The following is a 25,083-nucleotide window of genomic DNA, read 5'->3' on the forward strand; positions in this document are numbered from 1 at the left end:
CACATATACACACACATATATTTCTACTTGTACAGTAGTAGGACAGTCGAAGCGGCCTAATAAAAATTGGTGGTCTTGTAAACAAATTCAGAATGTATTTAACACTGAAAAAAAGAAAATGGGGAGGGGCTTTGCCTTTAAATAAATTGTGGAACTATGAGTTTGTTAGTAAAAATGCAGCGTTGCTCTGGGATTGTTAATTTAATACAATATAGTTGTACTCTGCGGTTGTAGCGCAAAAATAAATTAAAAAATAAGTTGTACCCTAAAGTTTTACATTAAAAAGTAGTTGTACTCTGTTCCCCAATGTCACATTTCAACCGCTGCTAACATGGACAAGTAGGAGCTTATTCCTTCCAATCTTGATCTCTTACCCCTTAGCTTTGTTATACACTTTTGTTTTTGTTGGAAGCCTTTGTAACTGTTATATTCTAAGTGCAGTTATTGTAAAATGTATGATTACATTTGGCAAAAAAAATTAAAATAGACTAGTGGGAATGAGGATATTTTTAGGGTTGGCCAAAAAGGTCCTAATATTCTGCTCTGAGGACCTGTTGTAATAAGGGAGGGGGACCATTGAAGCCACATGCTGACTGTCTGGCTGCCGTTGTGAAATTAGTGTAGATTCCAGATGGGCTTGGTGTACAGTACACATTGGTACTAAAAGGTGAAAGTTCCGGTCTGTTGTCCATGTGATTGAAAGTGCAAGCTGCCACATTTACTGTTTATTATTACTGCCTAGTGTAGAATTTTGCATTGTGTTGGCGCCATGTTTTAGATGAAACAAAGTGTGCAGTATACTAGAATGTAACTTAAATTATAGCAATCGTCTATGTGTGATTGTTATTACATACTGTAAATATGCATCTAAAAGTGTTTACAACATTGCTTCTGATGCAATGTTCATTACAAGGGGTTCTTTGCACAAATAACATTTATTACAAACCATACGTTTTTTTTTTTTTTTTTTTGAAAGACAACCTTGATTTATGTATTTGTTTGTATACGTACATACAATTCAGCAGATGGTGGTGGTGTTTCTGTGTGATTTCCCATTACTGGGCCACATGGGAAGGCCATGTGTGCCCGAAATTTGCCAAAAAATCAAAATTGCATTCCTTTCTGTATTAATGTTTTACTTGTAGTAAATGTGGTTGTTTTTATTTTGCCTCATTTTTGCAAGTGGGAGACTTCGATAAATCGACCTTTTAATTTGATTTAATTGACCTAGGGCCGATTTACAGCTACCCTTTATTTCTGTATATATCCGTGTGCCTTTTCACGTCTCCTCTTTCATCTTCATCTTTCCGACTCTCTCGTTCTTCCTTTCCTGTTACAGGCTCAGCATCAGTTCTTTTATTTTTTTTGCCTTTTCATCTCTTATTTCTTTTCTCTGTGTTTTCTTTTTGAGCTTGTAGTGTGTTTTTTTTTATAACTACTATGCCAGCATAATTTCACTGGTCTTGCTGTGAACAGCCAAGAAAATAAATATAAGGAGTCATCAATTGCATCAGTTATAGTTCAGTACAGGCTGCCAACTTTGAGAACGCTTTGGACTTGTCAGCGTGAGTGAATGCATTCAGTCTTGGGCTTTAAGCTAGATATTGACTTACTATGGTAATATGGAGATGTCATTTCCTTTTGATGCTACCATTCTGCTGTATTACAATTGACATTTTGTAACTGTTTAAATGATCTATACATCTTTTGGTTACCTGGTTTGTTTGATGGTTCAATTAAAACAACACAAGTGGATCAGCAGAAAGTGACCGGGAATGCAATGCAATTGATTTATTTTGCCTTTCCTGACCATTTGCCTTTGTAAAATAATATAACTGTAAACAAACATAGACATTTAAAGTTGCAATGCTTGGTTTTTGAGGGGGAGGCAGCATATTTCCTAGCAGCCATACATTTTAGAAAGCTCCAACAATGTGTTTTGATCTCCAATCTCTGAATGGCAAAAGCCTCTGGCATTTATAAGTGTGCAGTCTCACTAGACTTTGTATTTGCATTGCAGCATGTTAACTGCTGGTCTCTGATCTTTTATCATTGTTCCCCAGACTTTCCCACTAATCAGGACGGGAGAGTGAAATTAGGAGCATGATATTTGAGGTTGCTGGTAGCTTTCATTACCACATCTACAAAAAGACAAAATCAAATCTCTAATGCAGTCGAAAAGCACACATTTTACTCTGTATAACAAGCCAATTTTATCATACAACACTTGTAATCATCTGTATGCAATGATTGCAATCCAGTTCCCTGCTTATCCAAATGAATAGTGTGAAGAGTCTATCAGCAGTTGGTGATCTGATTGTTCCATGCTGTTGTGTGAAAGAGCTGATGCAGTATCTCAGTGGGAATGTTACGGTCTTTGAAGTGGGGGGGAACCTAGTTTGAATCCATACTGTCCGCTGTCCTTGTGGCCTTGGGCAAGCCATTCTATTTCCTAGTACCTCAGGGGCAAACATTACTATATGTTGTCATTTCTTCTGGAGTCATTGTGCCTGCAAAAGGATATGTCCTGTGCTACGTACAGTACATGCAAGGTTATTCATTAAAGCAACAGCACAATGTGTTTTTTTATTTTTTTTTAATCAGTTCTCTAGTCTTAGATAACAGTGGGTTTTTTTGTTTTTGTTTTTTTTTAAATTCATCTCTTAAGCTCATTTTAAATGCATTTGAAGCATCCTTTAATTTCTATTGCAGTCTTTAGCCCACCTCCCCAGCAGTGCAAGATCTTTGTCATGCTTTCCTGTTTGTGATCATTTGTTGCCAATGTTCCCAGCACTTTGAGCTGTAAAATGCAACAGTAGAGAATGTTACCTTAGTAATATAAGAATACTTTATAGCTGCTGAGTTACACAGACTGAAGGATCGATTGAAACTGAAAGGCTGACATTCTGTTAGGCACACAATCAGGATTTTGACAGATTTATAACCAGAGCACCAAACGATTGCCAGCTTAGGTAAGAATGTATAATTATACATTTTCACGTATAAAAAGAAGAAAATAAGAAGTGGAAAAAGTGGGAAGGTAATATTGCTTCTTTAAATGGCATTAGTGCTGATTGGGACAATATCGCACGGAAACTCCCATTTAAGTCCAAATCGGCATTGTCGCAGTTTACTTTAAAAAAAAAAAAAAAAAAAAAAAAAACCTTGTCGGATCTATATGGGGGGGGGGGGGAGATAAATATATATTTTGGTTCTAGAATGCATTATTGTCTAAACACCACTGACCCGCAGAGCTTACAGTCTAAGTTCTTCATTTTCCTTTCATTGCAGACGGGGACCTGTTTTTAGCAAGCTGTTCTCAGGACTGTCTGATCCGTATCTGGAAGATATTTGCAAAATCAGTGGCAGAACCTCCCAGATCTGAAGATGAAGACAATGATGATGGAATCTCTATTAAGCTTAAGGAGAAGATATTTACAGTTCAACACAAGGGCAAGTAGAATAACAAATATTAGGTTGGAACTTATTCTTTGGCAAGGCGTCACAATATTTTTTTCTGGAAAACCATTTAAATGAGTGGTGGGTTTGTCAACATCAGGCAGGACCATTGGCCTGAGCAGTGGATATTATGTCTTACAAACACTGGTATTCAATGCGAGGACAAAAGTGTTTGGGTCATCCTGCTCAGAACACAGACTTTCCATAAGGGATATGCCTTCTTCAAAGCCACATACAATTGAACAGCTAAAGGGACTGCTTTTGTTCCTTGAGCAGTATTCTGTATTTTTGCATCCATTGACCATGTCATTTTGAAGCAGAGTTCCTTAACCCTTTGAGTGCTCTATGACATTTCCTGTACGTCATGAGGGCTGTTACTCTGGCTGCCTGATATACAAGGAACGCAATGTCATTATTGCTCGTTTCCTAGGGAGAGATCATGTTAACCTCTCCATGTGAACATTATCGGATGGTAGTGGAGCTGCCTCCACTTCTATTCATGTCACGGGGGAGCCGGTGAAGACCGCGTGACCACTACCCCAAGTGATCAAGTGATCACCAGGTTGTAATCCCAGACAGTTCCGGCACTCAAAGGGTTTATTGGGCAGTCTTTTTTAGGATCAAAGTGAACTAAAGCCAGCGACATGTTTCAGGGGTTAGATCTGGGTAATTAACACATTTTTTTAAATCATAATACACCTTTTAAGTATTTTTAAATAATTTTTAGAAAGTTTCTTAAAATAGTGAACGGAGACTCGGGGAGTTAGGGCTTATTTCCTTTAACTATTTTTATGTGATGCCTGTGTGTGTGCAACAAGGGGTTGCCCAGGCAAAACACGCCTCTTCTCCCCTTTATCTTTATTGACTCTCTACTATTGAAAGGGTAAGGGAAAAGAAAACACGATTGACAATTGCTGCCCCACTCAGAGGTAACTTAGAAATGCAATTGTAACGGGTTTCTGTAGAAACAAATCACAAGCAGACACCTATTTTCTTTTATCACAGTTGGCTATGTTTAAGGAAGCCCATTAGGTTATTAAATTCTCTTAAAAATGTTGTTTTCTTTGGCCAGCAATGAGGGTTTGGGCGTCTTTTAAAGGGATGTTAAACCCAACTTCACAATGTCATGATGCCAGTAGCATGGGGACATCTGTGAGCAACATATCGCCTTGAGAGGACGCATGAGTGCCAAAGATGTCGCAGTAACGGAGTGCCACAGCCCTTTCGGCACCGCGTAGTCATGTGACTGTGACGGACATTTTTCAGGAAACAGGAGGGAGTCCTCTTCTGCCCTTTCCTCACAGGGCAGATCACATCCTGCGTTCAACCCGGGAAAATAACCCTCTGTGGAACTCAAAGGGATGATCATTCTTTTTAATTGTGTGTTCTAGAATCGATCATTTCTTGGGATGGACATCAACCTGATTTAATTGTTGGTGTTTTTTCAGCAGTTTATTCAGAGTTTAATAGTGATTTCACTCCCTCATTTATGAACCCTGCAAGCCAGTGCATTTTCTCAAACTATTGGTGTATGTAGTTCCACTTAAATGTTGCTTTCAAGGACCGCTGCCAATAACACGATTGCAGCAACTAAAAGTAAATATTAGATATTAGTCCTGTGGTTGTTGTGGATGCTAAAGCAAAAGAGGAATGCAACCATTTGACTATGATTAATCAAATTGGCAAATTGTATGCAACTTACTCCATTTATTCGACATGTAATATTCCAGGAGAAGTATTTAATGTGATCAGTTTGCATTGTTTAACCCATGTCTTGTTATGTGATAAGTAATCTTGATATATATATATATATATATATATATATATATATATATATATATATATATATAATTATTATTATTATTATTGAATCCTGCAATTTACAGCATAATATCACTTGAAAAGAAAGCTTTCCTCATTTTCATAGAAGGTGAAAAAAAATGATGTGGTCAATTTATTAATGAAGATTTCATTTGTTTAGGGGAATCAATGAAATTGATTGATCGCATATCCGTCTGTTTCTCAAATGTGTTCGTGTTTGGAGAGTATAGAAACAATTTGTAAGGCCTGTGATAATCTGAGCAGTATACTTGCACTTGGAGGCGGAACTAGGGCAGTGCAGCTGGCACAGGCACAGCCTGACAGGGTGTGCAGTATGGGCAAAGTGATCCAGCTATTGAAGACAGACCTGTCGTCAAGCATGAGAGCTGGGATCTATCCTGGACCCACTGGAAGTCGAGCCCAACTATCGGTTGCTTGGGAAAGTGATAGAGGAGAAGAGTGAGAGAGGGGGAAATGGGGGAGGGGGGGAATGAGAGAGAGAGAGGAATGTAGGGGCTCGTGAGTGATGGGGAGAGTGTTGGAGGGGGGTTCTATAAATTGGGGGGAGAAGTTGGTGGGACTTGCTCTGGGGCAAAAATACCTAGTTTCACCCTTGCTTACACTATTTATGTCAAACTATAATACTTGTGGACAAGGCAACCAAAGTTGACAAATAAGAATCCTTTTCCAAAATCTTAACTGCAGAATAGCTAAAGCAAAAATGAAATAAACTGTTTATAAAACATCTGTTTTTGGCAATTCTTACATTTTTGCGTATACAATATTAAGAATATTAAGAAAGCTAACGGAGCGCTTTCCAATGCTTATCAATTTGATCAAAGGCTATTAAATGACATTACAAAAAGAAATATTCATGTGTAAAATACATTTACGCTGTTAGCAATTTTCTACCTTAGATACCAAGTTGTATGTGAGCAAAGAGGAAAAAAAAAAAAAGCCTTGTGTTTGTGTTATGGGAAAGATGATTGAATTCCTGGGAGAGAGACACTGTATATTTCTAATGAATACAGATTCAATTCTCTTGCAGGCGACTTTTATGCCGCTGCAGCGCAATCACCTTTATTGTCAAAGAAAAGATTGTAATTTGAAGAAAAAATGGTTTGCTCTTTTGAAGTAGGCATTGTTATGCAGCGAGTGCAGAAGTGATACGTGCCGTTACCTTGCAACTCATTGGGGAAATAATTCCTTTATATGCCATTCTATTAAATTGTCACCTTTCCATTTCACTGCTCTTCTGCATGCTGTACAAGGAACCTAGTGATCAGGAGTATATCCTTTTGTATCGGAATGAAGATTGTCCTCATTTTATTAGCATTGCTTTGTAACTTAATGTTAACACAACACAGTCTTGAGATCAGACTTCACTGTATGTACTCCACCACACATTATATAAGTTATGGTAACATAAATTCTCCACCATACAGTGTACAACAACTAAAAATACTACTTTGAGACATGTGAATGTGCTCACGACAGGTCTGCAACCCTGCCTTTCCCCATTATCTCCTAGCATAGAATGCTTCCACTGCAGCCAGGGATTCTGGGTAATGACAGGGAAATGAGCACTCAGTGTCACGTTTTACTTCTAATCCATTTTAATATGGATACGTGCTCGTTTGCATGTCATATCCCAGAATCCCTGGCTGCAGTGGAAGCATTGTATGATAAGCGATAATGGGGAAAGGCAGGCGAATGTGCTCACAAGTGATATTTTTATTTGCCACGTGTACAAAATACATTTTAACAGAATCAAACTCGTTAAATTGCTATCTTACCTTGCTGCTAGAAATGAATTCCTCTGACGTAAATTTTAACTGTCATCGAAATCGTAGGTGTTAGTGACCATATACAGACCAGTTTTATTTTCTTAGGATTTATACATTCAAACATAGTGTAGGGCTCAAAACCATTATTGCAAATATCAACACAGTTACCTCCTTTGAAGATCTCTACAAAGAATACCACATGCAATTTACAGATTCAGCGACCCTTATTGAAACACTTCACGCATTGTATACCTCGGAATACCCATGTGATGGCGCGTGATTTCTTCCAACCGTACCGCCTTTAGACGCCAGTGCAGAAAATGGCATTTTAGTGTTCTGGCTATTAAATACCTGAAATTGACACAGTAGCACAGTACTGTTCACATTACAATTAATTAATTTCATTGCATTTAATTGCACACAATCCATGAAATTCAAACAAAGCAACCGCGATAAATACGTGTGCCTGGGTCGATTGGCCGCGTTCATGCCGCGTGGAGTACAGCAGCGCACACGAAAACAGCGCCATGATTTGTTTGAAAAACGGCCGCTGCATATGTAACAATAATACATATTTTCAGACATCCAAAATGTAAATCGGTAAGTCAAGAAAAATGTTGGCATTACAGAAATGACAAAAACAAGGAAAGGAAGTAGACTGTCGTTTTTAACTGATAATAGCAGTAGTACCATACAGTTGTGTGAAAAAGAAAGTACACCCTCTTTGAATTCTATAGTTTTACATATCAGGACATAATAACAATCATCTGTTCCTTAGCAGATCTACAAATTAGGTAAATACAACCTCGGGTGAACAACAACACATGACATATTACACCGTGTCATGATTTAACAAAAATAAAGCCAAAATGGAGAAGCCATGTTTGAAAAACTAAGTATACCTTATGATTCAATAGCTTGTAGAACCACCTTTAGCAGCAATAACTTGAAGTAATCGTTTTCTGTATGACTTTATCCGTCTCTCGCATCCTTGTGGAGGAATTTTGGCCCACTCTTCTTTACAACGTTTCTTCAGTTCATTGAGGTTTGCGGGCATTTGTTTGTGCACAGCTCTCTTAAGGTCCTGCCACAGCATTTAAATCGGTTGAGGTCTGGACTTTGACTGGGCCATTGCAACACCTTGATGCTTTTCTTTTTCAGCCTATCTGTTGTAGATTTGCTGGTGTGCTTGGGATCATTGTCCTGTTGCATGACCCAATTTTGGCCAAACTTTAGCTGTCGACAGATGGCCTCACATTTGACTAGAATACTTTGGTATACAGAGGAGTTCATGGTCGACTCAATGACTGCAAGGTTCTCAGGTCCTGTGGCTGCATATCAAGCCCACATCACCCCTCCACCACCGTGCTTGACAGTTAGTATGAGGTGTTTGTGCTGATATGCTGTGTTTGGTTTTCGCCAAACGTGGGGCTGTGCATTATGGCCAAACATCTCCACTTTGGTCTCATCTGTCCAAAGGACATTGTTCCAGAAGTCTTGTGGTTTGTTCAGATGCAACTTTGCAAACCTAAGCCGTGCTGCCATGTTCTTTTTTGAGAGAAGAGGCTCTCTCCTGGCAACCCTTCCAAACAAACCATACTTGTTCAGTCTTTTTCTAATTGTATTGTCATGAACTTTAACATTTAACATGCTAACTGAGGCCTGTAGAGTCTGAGATGTAACGCTTGGGTTTTTTGCAATTTGTCTGAGCATTGCACGATCTGACCTTGGGTTGAATTTGCTGGGATGTCCACTCCTGGGGGGCAATTGTCTTGAATGTTTTCCACTTCTGAATAATCTTTCTCACTGTAGAATGATGGACTTTACATTGTTTGGAAATGTGAAAACAGACAAAATAAGAATTCATAGAATTCTATGAGCCTGAGGAAGCCGTCTGCACGGCGAAACGTATTGCTCTATTCCTGTTTTTGACCTACGGAGGCTTCCGTAGTCAGTGCAAGCAGTCGCAGCTGAGCAGAGTGTTACCATCTCTCTGCACTCCGGACGCGGAGATAGGGCCACTTGCGACGAGACGCAACACTTGGCTACGGTGGTGGGCCGGGGATTTGCTATATGTGAGTGATTTGTGGATGCTTTTACGTGAATAATTGCCTTTTGAACTTTATTCTGACACCGTGTCTCACTTACCCTTAACTGCTGGATCAGGGAGGAAATTATTTGACCGCGAGCATCAAAGAGGGGAGTCCCCATTGCAACTTTGCTCGTAAGCAAATACCTGTGCCCCGATTTCCGTCTACTATCCTGGATGGGTTAAGATATACCCCACAGATACCAATTCAATATTCTTACTTACACTGGGCCGTGTAAGTATTATATTATTATATTTTACCCTTTCATCCCACTTGGGTCCCCAATCCGGCTATTTTCCTGGATGGGCCAGGACCTACCCCACAGATACCATTCAGTATCTGTACTTACACAGGGCCGTGTAAGTATATTATTATCAGTTCCACCTTTACAATGCAGGGATGTCATGATCACAATGAATTTACATCTGTCTATTGGCTTGCCAGAATAGGGCAGATCTTATGGCCATATCATTCTCCTGTTCAGCAATTAAATAGTAAGTAGCTCAGGAAACATTGCATGAAACCCCCCCCCCCCTTCCGTGTTCATATTAATATACATACATACATACATACATACATACAGGAATCTTGCATCCTGCTGCTTTATTGCTCTGCTGATGTGTGCCTGCTTTGGTGGTGGTTCTGATGGGAGACTGGATGCTAACATAATGCACCTTCTTCTATTGGGTAGCTGGATCGGTGATGATCACGAGTCAAAGTTCTGATTCTAGTTACATTACGTTTACAATGCAGTTCTTTATCAGGACGGGGCAGAGTAGATATGTGTGCTCTAAAATTATTGAAACCATTTTTCTCTTTAAAGTTATTATGCGTTTAAAGGAATACTTGTCCGAAGAAATATATATTGGAATTGTAGTAAAATAAAGCAAATCACCCAATGTCACCTTCCCTTTCCAGCCTTTTTGTTTGTCATTGAATCTGTTTGACGTACAGTAGGGCAAATGGTCAAAACTAAGTTGGAAAAGCTCAGTATCTGGGACTGAGGGATTACATTTCCGGGACTTTGGATGAGTTCTTACAAAGCTTTAAGAAACTACGTGGCAGACATTTTTATTGGTTCTTGCAAGAAATAGTTTTTAAATCAGTGCATTTCCAAACCGAAAACTGACAGAGGATTTTTAGGGAAATGTAAAGCATTAGAACAGGAGCTTCCTCTGGAGTGCAATTGCATTCTCTTTAGCTCCGATGACCCTTCATTTCCATAGGTACTTACTGGCACACTGTTTCAGATCCTTGTATGGAGCTGTACCAATCCTTCCGCAAGCCTATAGGTAGCCAGTAACGATATTCGTTGCAGCTTCTTATTGGACAGTTGTTTTAAATTCCCAGCTAAAACCCCATAACTACACTGGTAAGTATTTGGGGGTCTGGGTATCCTGAATTGAAAAAAATGCCCGGTTCAGTTCCAATGATGTAAAAAAATCAATGTCCAACACTCTCAGGATTGCTGCTTCAAGAAGGTTGTAAGATCGTATGACTAATATCCAACTATTTAACACAAATGAACCATTATTCACTATTCCTTTTGTTTTAATCTTAGATCTGGAAATGGCTTATGCAGTTACACTGGAGACTGTATTGGCTGGTCATGAAAACTCTGTGTATGCAGTTCACTGGCAACCTTCTTTTTGGAAAGGTGAGGGTATTTTCAGGAAATTGTGGGATGCATTTATGGAAATGGTACTGTAATTTGTGTGAATTTTATTATAACAAGTTTTAAATGCTAGCGTAACCAGTCTTTTATTTTAAGGTTCACATTAATCGTTCAGGGATGTGTGGTGTGCTTTATCCTGCAGATGGCAGCATTGTACAGCCAATGAGCCTCTTGTCAGCATCAATGGACAAAACCATGATTCTGTGGGGACCAGATGAGGAGTCTGGGGTATGGCTAGAGCAGGTATGTTGTGATGCAAAACTGGCCTTCACAAAGTAAATACAAATACATTGTCTTGATGAGGGTGGAAAGCAATCTGATCTTGTGTAATCTGCACACTTCCTGGAAATGGTCTTCTATTGTAAATTGGAGAAAACCCTTCTGCTGCTTGAGTAGAAAAACCTAGTTAATTAAAAAAAAAAAAAAGTAAAGCACGCCAAAACTAGCAAAAGAAACAATCGTACATATTTATTCAAAATGCCTGAGTCGACATCTGCACAAACACCTTCATCAGGACTGCAAATAAGATTATAACATATACAATCAAAATGGTAACTTTATGTACATTAAGAAATTGTCGCCAAAGCACTGTTCTGTGACGTCCCACACATGACGTTCAAATTTCATTGATGAAAGATAATAGTTTTTTTTTTTTTTTTTTAATGCCCCCAAAAGATAATATGGAAGGGCAAGAGGTAGTGCATGGACATCTCAAGGATAGAAGGGCATCAGGCAGTAATGTCTGACGTCATGTAATATTATAGCACCACCTGCATCACTGTGACAACAGAGGTACTGTACATAAATGTCAGGATTCAAGAGCACAGCAGGAGCACTAAAGTGAACACACTTGAAATAAAAACTATGCAACAAGCAAAACAAAAAAGAATGGAATAAAGTGAACAATTTAAAAATACTGGGGGGAAAATGAGCTAAACGATACATAAAGGAAAGGCATTCTAGACTACAGTTTATGCAAATTTGCTTGTGGTAAGACAACAGTGTAAAACGAAATTGTTATTGAAACCATGATGAGGCAGCGTGTCCAAAGTGTAAATCCAAAAGATTTCCCTCTCTAGTACCCAATGAAGGACCCTGAGAGGTTTGAAAGCTTGTAGCATATCAACTACTTGTTGGTCCAATAAAAGGTATAATTCTCCCTCGGTTACTACATAGAAGAAATGACCAACATGGCTACCCACTCTACTTTGCCTTCTCTATTAGGAAAGTCTGTCTTCTGATGCCGTTCGGTACCTTTCATTTACTCACTTACCTACTTTGCTTTTACTTCACGCATCTCAAGTAAATGGCAGGAGCGCTGTAAACAAGTGGACGGTACATTGCTTCTCGCAGTAAGGCTGCATTGGGAGTGCTGACTTCTAATAACCAGTGTGGCCACACTACTGGGGTAAGCACCCACACAAAGTTGTTATTCCTATAGCCCATCTGGATTTTCCTTTTTTCTATTAAGATCATTTACAAACACTATTAGAGCATCTTCTGGACCCCGCAAAAAATGGAAACCGTCATTGATAGTTGGTCACCATGCTGAAGCAGTGCACATTGTATATTCTTTGTCAGTTGTGCAGAGCTACAGTAGCTTTTGAAATGCAGACTCAAAAGCTTGTCAACATTTCAATTTATCAAACAAATGCTACAAATGTCAGTCAAGTGTGGCATGTCTGGGTGCTTCTATTCATTTTATGTGTGGCACCACACGGTTCAGATCTTTTTCTTCACAATATACTAATTTGCCAGAATTGTGCGCTTCGTGGTCTCTTCTCCAAACCGGGCTAAAATACCCTTAAGAGCATCCACGTGCCTCACAGCAAGCCAATTATAGTTTTTACAAGCACTCGGCTTTTAAACTGCAAGATATGAAGGTTTTCAGAGGTGGAATTCAACAGCAGAATTTACACCCAATGTAGCTTCCCGAACTAACTTTGCATTCATATTTGCCTGTTTGCATGAAAACAGTGCTTTCACCATTTAGTGAAATCTAGCTACCCCACTGTAAGCCCTCCATTTTCAGTGACGGCCTCAAAGCGTTGGCCTGCTGCATAGTTCAATAACGTGTGCAGTCATGTCTACACAAACGTACATGGACAGTTGCTTTTATTCCTGTTGGACTCATCAGTTTCAACTTGGTTGCAGGCTACACACTGTGGACATAGAATCTAGTTGTAAACCAAGCTGAATAAGTTTATGGTATGTGGGGAGACGCACTAGTGGTTAATCTAGGGGTGCGCAAACTTTTTAGTCTGTGCCCCTGCCTTACTTTCTCCAACTGCTCGTGCTCCCCCTGCCGACTGCTCTCATCTTTTTTCCGGCATTATCTGACGTCGCGTTGTCATGGCAATGTGACGTCATGTGACCCGCTGCATCATGTGACAACACGATGCATTGCCAGAATCCGACAACGTAAGCGAGGCATACAGAGACCTATGTGCGCTCACCCGGCATATCATTTAAATGCATTGGGGGAAGAGCTTGTGGCCTCTGAAAGCGCTGCGCCCCCCCCACCCCCCAGAAAATGTTGCGCACCCCTGGGTTAATCTATTTAGATATTGTGTATGTGTACCCTCTGCAAGTGCTACAAGCCACAATCTACGGTCTCCTACCAGCTTTCCTATTCTCGTGCATAGGACAGAAGTATGTAAATACTCTCTTCAAACAGCTTAGGAAACTGCTGTCTATACTGTAGTTTCAACCTTCAGTTTGCATCTGTCAACATTTAACACTCAAGGCAAAAAGAGTAATTCAGCATAACGTACAATTCCTATATTTCACTATATTGTCAAAACATTTTAGCATGGCGTGTTTTTGAATTAAATGAATCTTTCAAAAATAATACATAGAGAATAATGACAAGTTAGTTTTTTTGTTTTTTAAGATGTGTGTAGTACAAAACTGTGTGCTGTATATGCACAGCACTCTTTTATTCACACATCTGTCAAACAGGTACAGAAGGTGTTTTTACTTTAGCTTGACAGATGCTACATTCTGTTTTGCATACGTGCTGTACAAGCGCCCAGTGAGTGAAATTAGATTTTAAGATGCATCTCTGTAATGCAAGTGTTGGCATTAAACATGTGTATCAGAACGATGAGCAAGAAAAAGAGACCTAGTGTGGGCACTCAACTGATAGTGTAAAGATGGGTTACTTAAAATAGTATTTAATGTCAACCAAGAAACTAAAATAATGGGTGTTAAAAAAAACTGTGATGCAGCTTTGATCCTAGTTTGAGTACTAAGGATGGACTCTTGATCAAATACTAATATTGTATGGTGACCTGAATATATCAGTCACTTATAATAGTTTTTTTTAAATGCTTAAAAGAAACCCAAAAGATAATATGGACATTTCAAGGATAGGTGATGTCACGTAATATTATAACACATCTGTAAAACTATTATCGTTCATCAATGAAATTTGAACGTCATGTGGGACGTCACGGAACAGAACAGTGCATTGGTGACAATTTCTTAATGTACATAAAGTTACCATATTTATCGTATATGTACATATTTATCATATACAGTATGTACTGATCATATGTTCCCAAGAGGATCATATGTTCCCAAGATTGGTGAACACAATTATTAAAATATACGGGCATGTAGAGAGACCTTCACCTCAGACGTAATACTAGGGCTATTAAACACTGAGGATAAGACTGAGGATAAGACTTATAATAACTGTGTACACTGGTGTTCCAAGGTCTCAATATTGGGTAATGAAAGACCCATAAAGTTAGAGACACGAGGACAGTTTCCCAATAGTGTAATTGGTAACCCTGTATACAGTATAATGGTATACACTTTAATATGTATAATCAGAGATTGGCCAGATTTGTCCCCAGACAAGTTCTGGAAATGAACTTCATGAAGATGGTTACCGTGGTTGGTTAGGATAGAACAGGACTAGGTTTCCAATTGTACAAATAGTTGTTTGATCCCAAGTATGTGAGTTCAAGCAGATGACCACAATGTCCCCAAGTAGGTTCTTAGTGTAAATATCTGGAGGGGTTAATAAAAGATATTCGCCAAACTCGGTCAAACTGAAATAGGGGGGAGAACCACGATCCTATTGTGTTGGATCGCGATAACAACAGTAATTGCCTCCAAAATCCCAATATAAATGTAACAATCTAATGAGCTGAATTACCAATCTAATCAGTGGATTTAATCTTTCAAAGCCACTGAGGAACAGCTGATCAGTCAGGAGAAGGCTCCACGTGACTAAGGTATTAATAGTTAGCTATATAGATGTTGGATTCAAAAGCTCAGGGAGCGCCGCCTCGTGTTTTTTTTTAATCCCACAGGGAAACATACCGTATTATCTGGGAGAGAGCTTTTTGTTTTGAAGCTGTCTCTGCTGTATGCACTCTGAATAAACTTATTTGATAACTAAAATGTTTTTTTGTGTATCCATTTTCACATAGATAATTGTCTGATCCTCTGTGCATATACTTGGACAAATTACCAAATGTTCCCAAATAAGTTCCAAATATGAACTGCCAGAGGGGTTCATTAAAAATGGTCTTAAAATTCACTCATAGTGTACTGGAAGAAAGGTCCCAGATCCTGATATATAGGTATGAACGTGGTGTTAGCAGAGACAGCTTCCAGATATACTACTCGAACATTAACAATCTAAATGCTTAAATCTCCTACAATGAATGTAGTGGTGAAGTAAACAACATAAAACCGTGTGAGCCCTCAGAGAGACCGTAGTGTTTATTATGTAAGTTTCTTTTCAAAGAAACAGGTAACTGCAACAATGTCGCAACAGTATAGCCTTGTATCATGTGTTGTTTAATACACGTCCTACATACTACAGTCTCTCCTTATCACCAAAAAAGCCTGCAGCGATTTTCAGTAAGCCCTGATAAACTGGCGATAAGAGCAAAAATCGTTGTTTCTTTCTGCCGAGGCTGATCGGCACTCAAGAATGGAGATTTCCTCCCCAAATCGCCTCGCCACAAAAGGAGGTAAGAAGCTGCCGAGAAGGCACTTAGAAAAAAATAAATGCATTTTTCCTGCCTCGGATTGATGCTGGGAGACTCCAAAGCTGATACCCATTAATACCAGCACCGGAGCCCCCCGACATGAATCTGATGCATGAAAAATGCATTTTTAGGCAACTTCATTACCTTAGTGGAAAACCGCCAAGGCAATGAAGGGGTTAACCAGCAGCGCCATGCTTATTGTGGGTAGCGGGGGGTGGGTGGAGGTGGTATTTGGCCCTTGGTGGGTGTTTAGGCCTTGTGGATGGACTTAACCCCTTCATTACCTTAGCGGTTAATACCGCTAAGCAAATGAAGGGGTTAATCCCTTCCTGCTACCCACCCGGTAGGTCTAAACACCCATCCTTGGGGCTAATTCCTCCTTCACCCACCCCCGCTACCCACAATACAAAAAAATACACACAACAGCCCTACTAGCCACCTCCTAGGCCACCAAAAACAATTACAATATTTAATAAACAACTACCCAACCCCTGTGCCCCCACATAAAACCATTATTTATTTTTTTAGACACAGGCCAGCGGGCGTCCCTTGGTGGTCCCCACTAGTATCTGCAGGCCACACAGAGCACCCCGGAGGGTTCCCACGGGTGTCTGGGGTCCCTGTGTCATCCCCACGGGTGTCTGTGGGCCCTTGGGTGGTCCCTGCGGTGGTCCCCATGGGCGTCCGTGGGTCTTCGGGTGGTCCCATTCCTGCATTTATAAAATATGGCCTACATTTCAATACATACAACTCCTCCCCCCCCCCCCCCCCCACCACCAGACACATACAGTAATGTGCAAAATAACTATTATCCAGGTATGGATAATAGATTATTTGCCAATTATTAAACACATTATCCAGCCATCTTAAATAAACTAAATTAAAAAACGTTCTAATTACCCCTACCAACATGAAGGGCATCCTCGTCAGCATACTGCAGGGCGATGTCCTCCGATGCCTGCAACAATGCCTAAAAAGTACAATCTAACCCCTTAATCACTTTAGCGGTTAATAACCACTATAGTAATTAAGAGGTTAACCCAACCTGCCCCACTACCCACCTGGGAGGCCTAACCACCGTCCCCCACTACCCACCGGGAGGCCTAACCTCCCACCCCGGACCCACTATACCCTCCCTGTACCCATTGAGTGGCATACTAGTACATCATACCCATATAATATGGGCATGATAAGCTACTATAGCAGTCAATGGTCACACTAATACAAAAGCATGAATGTCAAAAATACACAATAATAAAACAGATACAACAAGCACCTAAACACCCAGAAACAAAAATTAAAACCACTAGCCAACCAAGCAATTAACTAAATAAAACCACTAGCCAATCAATTAAATAAATAAAACCACTAGGCATCCAATAAAATAATTAAAACCACGATGCAATCAATTACATAAATCATACCACTAGCCAAAAAATAAATGTAATACCTAAAAGCAGTAACCAACACAACAGTTAATTCATGCACACAACTAGGCAACACATTAATTAAAACCAGTAGCCACCAAAATACATCATTAAATAAAATCGCTAACCAATCTGTAAAAAGAAAACAACATGCCATGACAATTCAAATCAATTTAATCTAAACAATAAAAAGAAATAGAAAATAAAACAGTCAACAGAAAAAATGCATTTGCCAAAATGCATTGACTCCCACTATATTCATCTGAACCCTAAACAGGCACAGATAAATACATTAGCTGTCAATTGGCAATGAAAAACATAAAAAAAGAAAAATCCAATCAAAAAACCTGTAAAAATAAAAGTACATACATTCAATATTTATCTTGCCTTTTAGAAGCGTTGGCCCTCTGAATCCTGGGAAATCAGCAAGCTCTCGTACCGTGACGTCATGAAACTCAATCCAACGCCATCCACCGTGAAGATAAATGACAGGTAACAAAATTCATCTTTCTTTAATCTTCCACCATCTTCTTCTTTCTTAATCTGTGATCATTTCTTGTTTTTCTTTATCTTGTGTCTTTATCTTCATCTGTTAATCAAATAACCCCATGTTAAACCCACAATGTTGACCCGACGGCTTCTTGAGCTCAAATGAGACGTCACGGCCTTAAATATGGTCTGTGACGTCACATTTGGACGGCAAATGGTTCACACACCAGCTGATTGGCTGTAAAAACCATGTGGGCCCCCCCCCTTTTTTATTTTTTTTTAACGTCTCATTTGAGCTCAAGAAGCCGTCGGGTCAACCTTGTGGGTTTAACATGGATTAACAGATGAAGACAGAAGATAAAAAATAATGAAGAAATAATCACAGATGAAGAAAGAAAAAGATGAGAAGATTAAAGAAAGAAGAAAAGGTTATTAAGGGTTTGGGGCCATTAGATTATATTTTTTATGTATTATTGCTAGCATCTGAGGACATGGTGATGAGGACGCCCTTCATGTTGGCAGGGTTAAGTAGAACGGTTTTTATTTACTTTATTTATGCTGGCTGGCTAATGTTGTGTTTAATAATGGGCAAATAATCTATTATCCATATCTGGATAATAGATATTTTGCACATTACTGTACAGTATGTGTTTGGTGGGGGGGGGGGTGTATTTATTGAAATGTAGGCCATGTTTTTTTTTTTTTTTAAATACATGAATGGTGTACCGGAGGCCAGCGGGGACCCACAGGACCACCTGAGGACCCTCGTACACCTTCGGGGACCCCTGTGGTGCCCCCTGACACCCGCAGGGCCCCCAGACACCCATGGGAACCACCTGGAGGCCCCCAGACACCCGTGGGGACGACACAGGGACCCGCAGACCCCATGAGGTCCACAGATACCCGCGAGGACCACCTGGAGGCCCACAGAGCCTAGCGGGGACCACCTGAGGGCCCCCAGACTCCCATGGTAACTCCCGGGGTGCACTGTGAGGCCTGCGGACGCTTGTGAGGACCACCCAGGGACCCCCGCCGGCCTGTGGTATTAATCCTGTGTGTAAAAATAATAAATAATGGTTTTATGTGGGGCACAGGGTGAGTTGTGTATTGTTTTTTACTACATATTTTAATTAAAATGTTCTTACTAGTGTAGATGAGCAGGTGGTCTCCGGAGCACTATCATGTTGATTTGAGTTCCGGGGACCCCCTGCTTCCCGAGATACAGGCTCCGATATAGGATGCCGGTATCTCCTATGCATGTAAAAGTCTCGCGTCTCGCGTCACGTGACATTTCAATGTATTTCAATGCATAGTAGATACCGGCACCCCACAATGACCATTTGTTTTAGAATAATAATACACAAAACGCTGTGGTTCCTGTATCTAGAGCTTTGCTTTAGTTTAGGCTGCGCTTATAGTGCAGGCGACAGCGACGTTGCAGCAAATGCATTGCCGCCGTATTGTAAGCGCGTAGCGACGGTTTAGTCGCGATTGCTGGAAATCATCTCCATTTGATTTTTCCAGCGACCGTAGCCTGACCGTCACGTCGCCGTCACCGGCACTATAAGCGTAGCCTAAGGCTGCGTCCATAGACATTACAGCCGAGCGGAGGCTGAGGGAAAGCGGGTGCTTTCCCTGGGCTTTGTACGCGCACCGTCCGGGGGCGTGTCTATGGGCAGTCCAGTGACATCACGGAGCTGGGTTGCCCTCATTTGTCGAGCCGCTCACGTGACTGCCATATTGCGCGAGAAATCAGTTTTGACTGATTTCACGCGCATCGAACGCCCGCACACTGTATAGATGAGGTCACTGCCTTTATGCAGTCTGATCGCTCAGCGTGCAGACATGTCCGCGCGGTCTGCCCCTGTGTGGACGCAGCCTAAGGCTGTCTGTGGCTTCGAAACAGATACTTCAGAAACTAAATAAAAAATAAATCGGTGCGCTACTAGAAAATATTCAATAAATGAAAAGTGATTATATAACCAATACCCCTCAGTGATATCTTATCACCACAATGAAATATATACAAAACCTTGTGTAAATATAACATAAAGGCGTCTGCTGTTGATATTGACGTGGCTCAACACCCCTAGACTATAAGAAAAAAGAAGCGCTGTTTTTCTTCTTGCTTTTACTTCAGAAACGAGTAGTTTTTTCTTCAGCTGCTGTAAAAGCATCCATTCCATTTCATCAGTGCTGTTTTCCCACCTAGGATACCCTTGTGTCTATCCCAGCTGGTTTAAATTGTGGCACTGTGATGTTTCATGCACTCTGTCTTCCTCACATTTTCCCCTGGCCCCTACCGCACTAAAGCGTCAGAGCATGACCCATTGTTCTAGCCTTTGTTTTTCTCTTTTAAATACTTCCATTCTATACTGTATTTTGTTGGAAAGAAGGTGTCATACATCTTTGTTTATGGACATATATTTAGAAGCCAGTGATTTAGAAGCCAGTGACTAAACATCACATTATCACTAAATGATAGCGACCTTGTACTGAAACAGCCTGTTCATTCAACCCATCCCCAGATCGAAAGTTGTTTCAGCTTTATCATTGAGCTATTTATTGGACATGATATTGTAAAAAGAAAGAGAAAAAAAAACAATATCCATTGTTTCTCTGTGGCAAGTTATATACTTTTTGTTTAATTACCATTTGGCACAGAGATATCAGCGTTGTGCCTGGATCTCAAAAACATTTTTGCAGCTTCAACTGATCTAAGAATGACTAGTTTCCCTCTGGGTGCAATTTGTTGCAAATCACTAATTGAAGCTAAAGAAGAGGGAAACCCTCTGTGTTCCAGCAGGAAAAAAAATAAACGTGGCATGTCCCAAGATTTCACATCTTCCTTTCAGCCTCAATATACAGGCTTGCACATGTGTGCAAGGTTCTCATCTGGGCCATCTCCTGGTCTCAATCTGGGGTTTTCTCCTCTTGGGCATTTGTCCTGATGAAGCTTAAAAATTCAAAGCATCAGTATAGTAGTTTGTAAATGTTTTTCACATTTAAAATGTACCAAATTGAAATATGTTCATGGTAATAATCACTTGCATTACTAAAATGACTCCACATCAAAAGCAGTTATGCAGACACCTTGCAACATGAAGGAGCGGCTCGGTGAGTAAAGACACGGACTCTGTAAGCAATTAAACTGTTCATGAATCAGGGGAACCTTGTTCAATTCCCAGTGTCAGCTCTATGGGAAAGTCACTTTATCTCCCTGTGCCTCAGGCACCAAATGTGTATGTGTAAAATTCCTGCTGTATGTGCTGCGTACCGACTCTTAATTGTGAAGTGCTTTGAGTCACAATGGGAGAAAAGTGCTATATGAAATAAAGTTGTTATTATGAAATAAAGTTATAACATGCTTTTGGTCTGGATGGCCACCTCCAAAATAAGAATGGAATATTGTGTGATTGTGTCTTGGTTTCACCATTACGTTTCTTGTGGAAGCAAAGTATGTTGTCTTAAAACTAGCATCTGCATTAAGTATAATATCAAACCCTATTAGTGCTCTGGTTCAAGGTATTGCAAGTCTTTCTAGCACTGACAGGGTTAAAAAGGAAAAATGTTTTGATCACTTATGACATTTAAAAAAAAAAAAAAATTCCTAAAGGTTTCTAAATTGTTGTAATGCTTGTTTTCTTTTAAAATACAGGTCCGTGTAGGAGAAGTTGGAGGGAACACACTGGGGTTTTTTGGCTGCCAATTTGGTCCTGACAAGTCAACGATTCTTGCTCATGCATTTCACGGTGCGCTGCACATGTGGAGTCAGAATACAACTAAACAAGTAAGACGTACAGTAATCACCTGCAGATTACCAAGTTATGTAAGGCTCGTTCTGATAAGCTTGCAGATGTAGCCAACGTTATTGCGGCCGCTGGCGCGTTCCCGTGGATGCAATAGGGTGGTAGCCCCGCCCCCTGTCTTGCATGCGGCGGAATCCAAACAATGGCCGCTTCTCGTGTGTTGTATACATCCCGCTGGAGCGCACCAGCAGTTTCAATAACGTTGGCTACATCTATATCCGGCAGCATGAAATGAAGAGCATGTATAGTTTGGTACCATCTTATCATAGGTGCCACCAAACCTTGGACCTTTTTTTATTTCTTTTTAAACTGCGAGTCTCGATTTAAAAGAAAAAATAACAATCAATGGGTTTGTTAAAAAAAATGTAATCTTTACCAAAAGTTTTTTTTTTTTTAATCAAGGGAACATTGCGTAAAGATGTTTTGACAAATGAGGCAATTAATACAATCAAATGATCCAATTTTCTAAGCTAATCAGAATGTTCTAATTGGGATCAATGTAGTATAAAACAAGTAGTGGAATAAGTATCAAGTGTTTCAGACTAGAACATTGCTTTAAAAGTGTAACTTTGAGACCGTGTATGCTTTTCTATTTATCTCTGTTTTGCTCAACTTGCAATAGTAAACATTGTAGGCCGCGATCTTTGGAGATGTTGGTGAATGAGATATATTACAATGAGATGTACTGTAGTCAAATTTTGACCTTACCTTTCTCTGTCAAATATATCTGCCAATATGTATATATACATACCGTATGTGTGTGCACACCTCCCCCCCCAATTGAAATCAAATCGCACACATCTCCCCCCCCGCCCCCCAATTTAAATCATAAGCATGGCAGAATAGCTACCAAAGCCCCTGTAATTAGTGCTAAAAGCTGTAAGACAAGGGGTATTTCAGCATCCACTCTTCAGTAGTGATTTATTTTATGCAAAGATGATCATCCTTTGTGGGAATGCGATGCTAATCAGAGCAGGGCAGATGGCAATCAGAATTGCAGCACATTAGAGCTGATTGCAGCAGTAGTCCAACTGGCACTTCTCTATTTTATTTATAAAACTTATGAAAAGCCTGCTGTCAAGGCGACATGGTGCCGATATACAGCACAGCATCCGTTCAATTCATTAAGTATGCCCTGCACCTTTTAACATACTGTTTGCACACGATGAGGTAGAGCTTAAAATACAGACTGAAGGGTGTGTTTTTCTTTGCTTGTATTTTAAATCCCAGGTCAATTTAGGCTGATTACCACATCACTTGTTGACAAGGACACACTTATTATTCATTCTGCATAATGGCAAGGTCCAGAGGTGCTTTTTGTGTTCATGTAGTTATGCCTCAGTGTGACTGGAGTTCATTGAGGCTCAGGGCTTAAAGGCATGTAGATGTTTTCTAAAGTTACTTAAAACGCTATATAAAGTTAACATGTTGATATACATAGACACACAAACTCCTGAACAGTTTGCCCTGATATGATCTTTGCAAAACAAAACTATGTGGCTCAAAAGAAATAACGCATTGCACAGAGTAATTTGCCATCTTTGGAGAATATACAAATACACTGGTAGTGCTTTGACTATTTACTGATGGAAGGGTCTGTGAAGCATTAAAAGGATGCTAAACGGACTAAAACATGAACAAACAAGCAATGTACTGTATATTGTTTGGAAACTGGATTGCCTTGATCCATTTTCTATGGAGGTGAGATTCGACAAGTATAATTTTAAAAGGCTAAAACTATTGGCCATATTTACCAAGTAAAAAGGGAAAACAAATACAGACCGGCGCCTTGAAAAATAAAGTCCAACAAATATCCAGATACACTGGCAAGAACTATATGCCCTTTATTTTCCAAGGCGCCGGTCTGTATTTATGTTTTCTTTGTATGTTTCCTGACTTTGTTCAGTCAGCGTTATCAGGCTGCCTACCTCATACATACATACATGTGAGCTTCTTTGTACTCTTGTTTTTGATTAATTTTATTTTTATCACATTTAGTATACACATATATTTTATGCATTATATTTAAGTGCTTTTTCCAGCACGTTTTCTTTTTTCTAGTTCATATTTACCAAGTGGTACAAATTCTTAAAGCCCTTTAGGGACCATTCATTTTAATGTCCTGTAAGGTACCTAAGACCTTGACACCACTTTGAAAAATAGACCCCATGGGGTCATAATTACCAAGTAAAGTTGAATAGAAAAAAACAGCATCAGATTTAAAAAACAAAATTATTTCTATCAAATGTAAGTTGGATATTTTTATTTTGATAAACCCCTATATGTTTTTGTCATTGAGGTATCTATTTTGTCTAAAGGCTAATCAGACTACCATTTATGCAGAATTGAGATCCCCAGATTAATGGATGATTCATTAGAATCCAAACACGTCATGCTGCCATTGAATGTCATTATAGTGTAAAATGTAGACTGTGCAAATCGCTTTGAATAAAGGTGAAGAATTAAACAATTTCTAAGACTAATTTATATTGGCATTCTATATGTTCCTTATTAGGGCGAATGGATTCCCATGGTTGTGATATCTGGACATTTTAACAGTGTGCAGGGACTAAGGTGGGATCCCGATGGAGAATTTGTAATAACTGTGGGCTCTGATCAAACAACAAGACTCTTTGCTCCATGGAAGATAGAGGGGCAGACACGGGTATGTACTAAATTAACATATAAGATGGTGTGTAACATATAAGGAAGTGACCTATGCACAAAAAGTAAGGGAAAAGAAAAACGTCATGGTGTAGTATCTCAAAATGTGTTGGCAAAACTTCTTGTAAAAATAATAAACTCACAAATGTTTCACTTTTTCAGCGTGTTACTCCACTGGAGTGTGGTGAAGTGCATGTGATGATCTGTATGTCACTGTTCCTCCTGGTTACAAACGTACTAAATCCAGAAACTGGATATAGTGAATTACTGTACTTCTAATTTTTTTTTAATTAATACCCAAATAAAAGAAAGCCATTTACAATATTTTAGTTGCAACAGTCATGTTTGGGTTAAATCCCAGTTTGGAAGCACGACAAACACTCAGCACGGTGTAGGCTCTGCAGCGTGCTCTCCAAGCCTCTCCTGGTCTCTGCTTGATGATGTCAGCAGATGGACCGGCGCTGTGTTAGTCTCGCTGCCTCTATGCTCTCAGAGATACTTGGGTAGTCCAGGGAATGAACCTGCTCTCCGTTTTATTTGAGTGTTGTATATTTAATTCCCTGTTTGTTTTAATTTCTGGATATCCTGCTCTCTGAAGGCTGCCTCTTTTTCCAATTTCTATAACATTTGTTCTGGTAATCTTCTTTGTTTCACTTTGATAACCCCTTTTTCTGTGGTGTTAATCTGTATCTTAACATTTTCTTCTAATTGTTTGTACTTTTCTTGTTCTTGAAATGGCTCTAAAAGATCTGGTAATTTCAATATTTCCTTTTCAGAGACTGTTTCCTACGTATTAATAGTCTCATAAACTCGAAGGAGCATCTAGGTCTAATAATCTGTTCCATTCATT

At 39.7% G+C, this 25,083-nt stretch overlaps 1 protein-coding gene across 4 annotated transcripts in view; it reads left to right on the forward strand.

Annotated features, from left to right (window-relative positions):
- The window catches only part of ELP2 (elongator acetyltransferase complex subunit 2), an 83,360-nt gene that overhangs the window by 16,497 nt on the left and 41,780 nt on the right, over positions 1-25,083 (forward strand). For all 4 annotated transcript variants that reach the window (XR_012799155.1, XR_012799156.1, XM_075585986.1 and 1 more), the window contains exons 8-12: positions 3,292-3,453; positions 10,719-10,814; positions 10,975-11,075; positions 21,419-21,550; positions 24,085-24,234. Coding sequence is in view for 2 of the 4 variants with exons in the window: in XM_075585986.1 (XP_075442101.1) it covers positions 3,292-3,453; positions 10,719-10,814; positions 10,975-11,075; positions 21,419-21,550; positions 24,085-24,234 (641 nt within the window). In the remaining 2 variants the exon portion in view is untranslated. The remainder of the gene's footprint in view (positions 1-3,291; positions 3,454-10,718; positions 10,815-10,974; positions 11,076-21,418; positions 21,551-24,084; positions 24,235-25,083) is intronic.

The sequence above is a fragment of the Ascaphus truei genome, chromosome 2, assembly GCF_040206685.1.
Source record: "Ascaphus truei isolate aAscTru1 chromosome 2, aAscTru1.hap1, whole genome shotgun sequence".
Classification (NCBI taxonomy): Eukaryota; Metazoa; Chordata; class Amphibia; order Anura; family Ascaphidae; genus Ascaphus; species Ascaphus truei.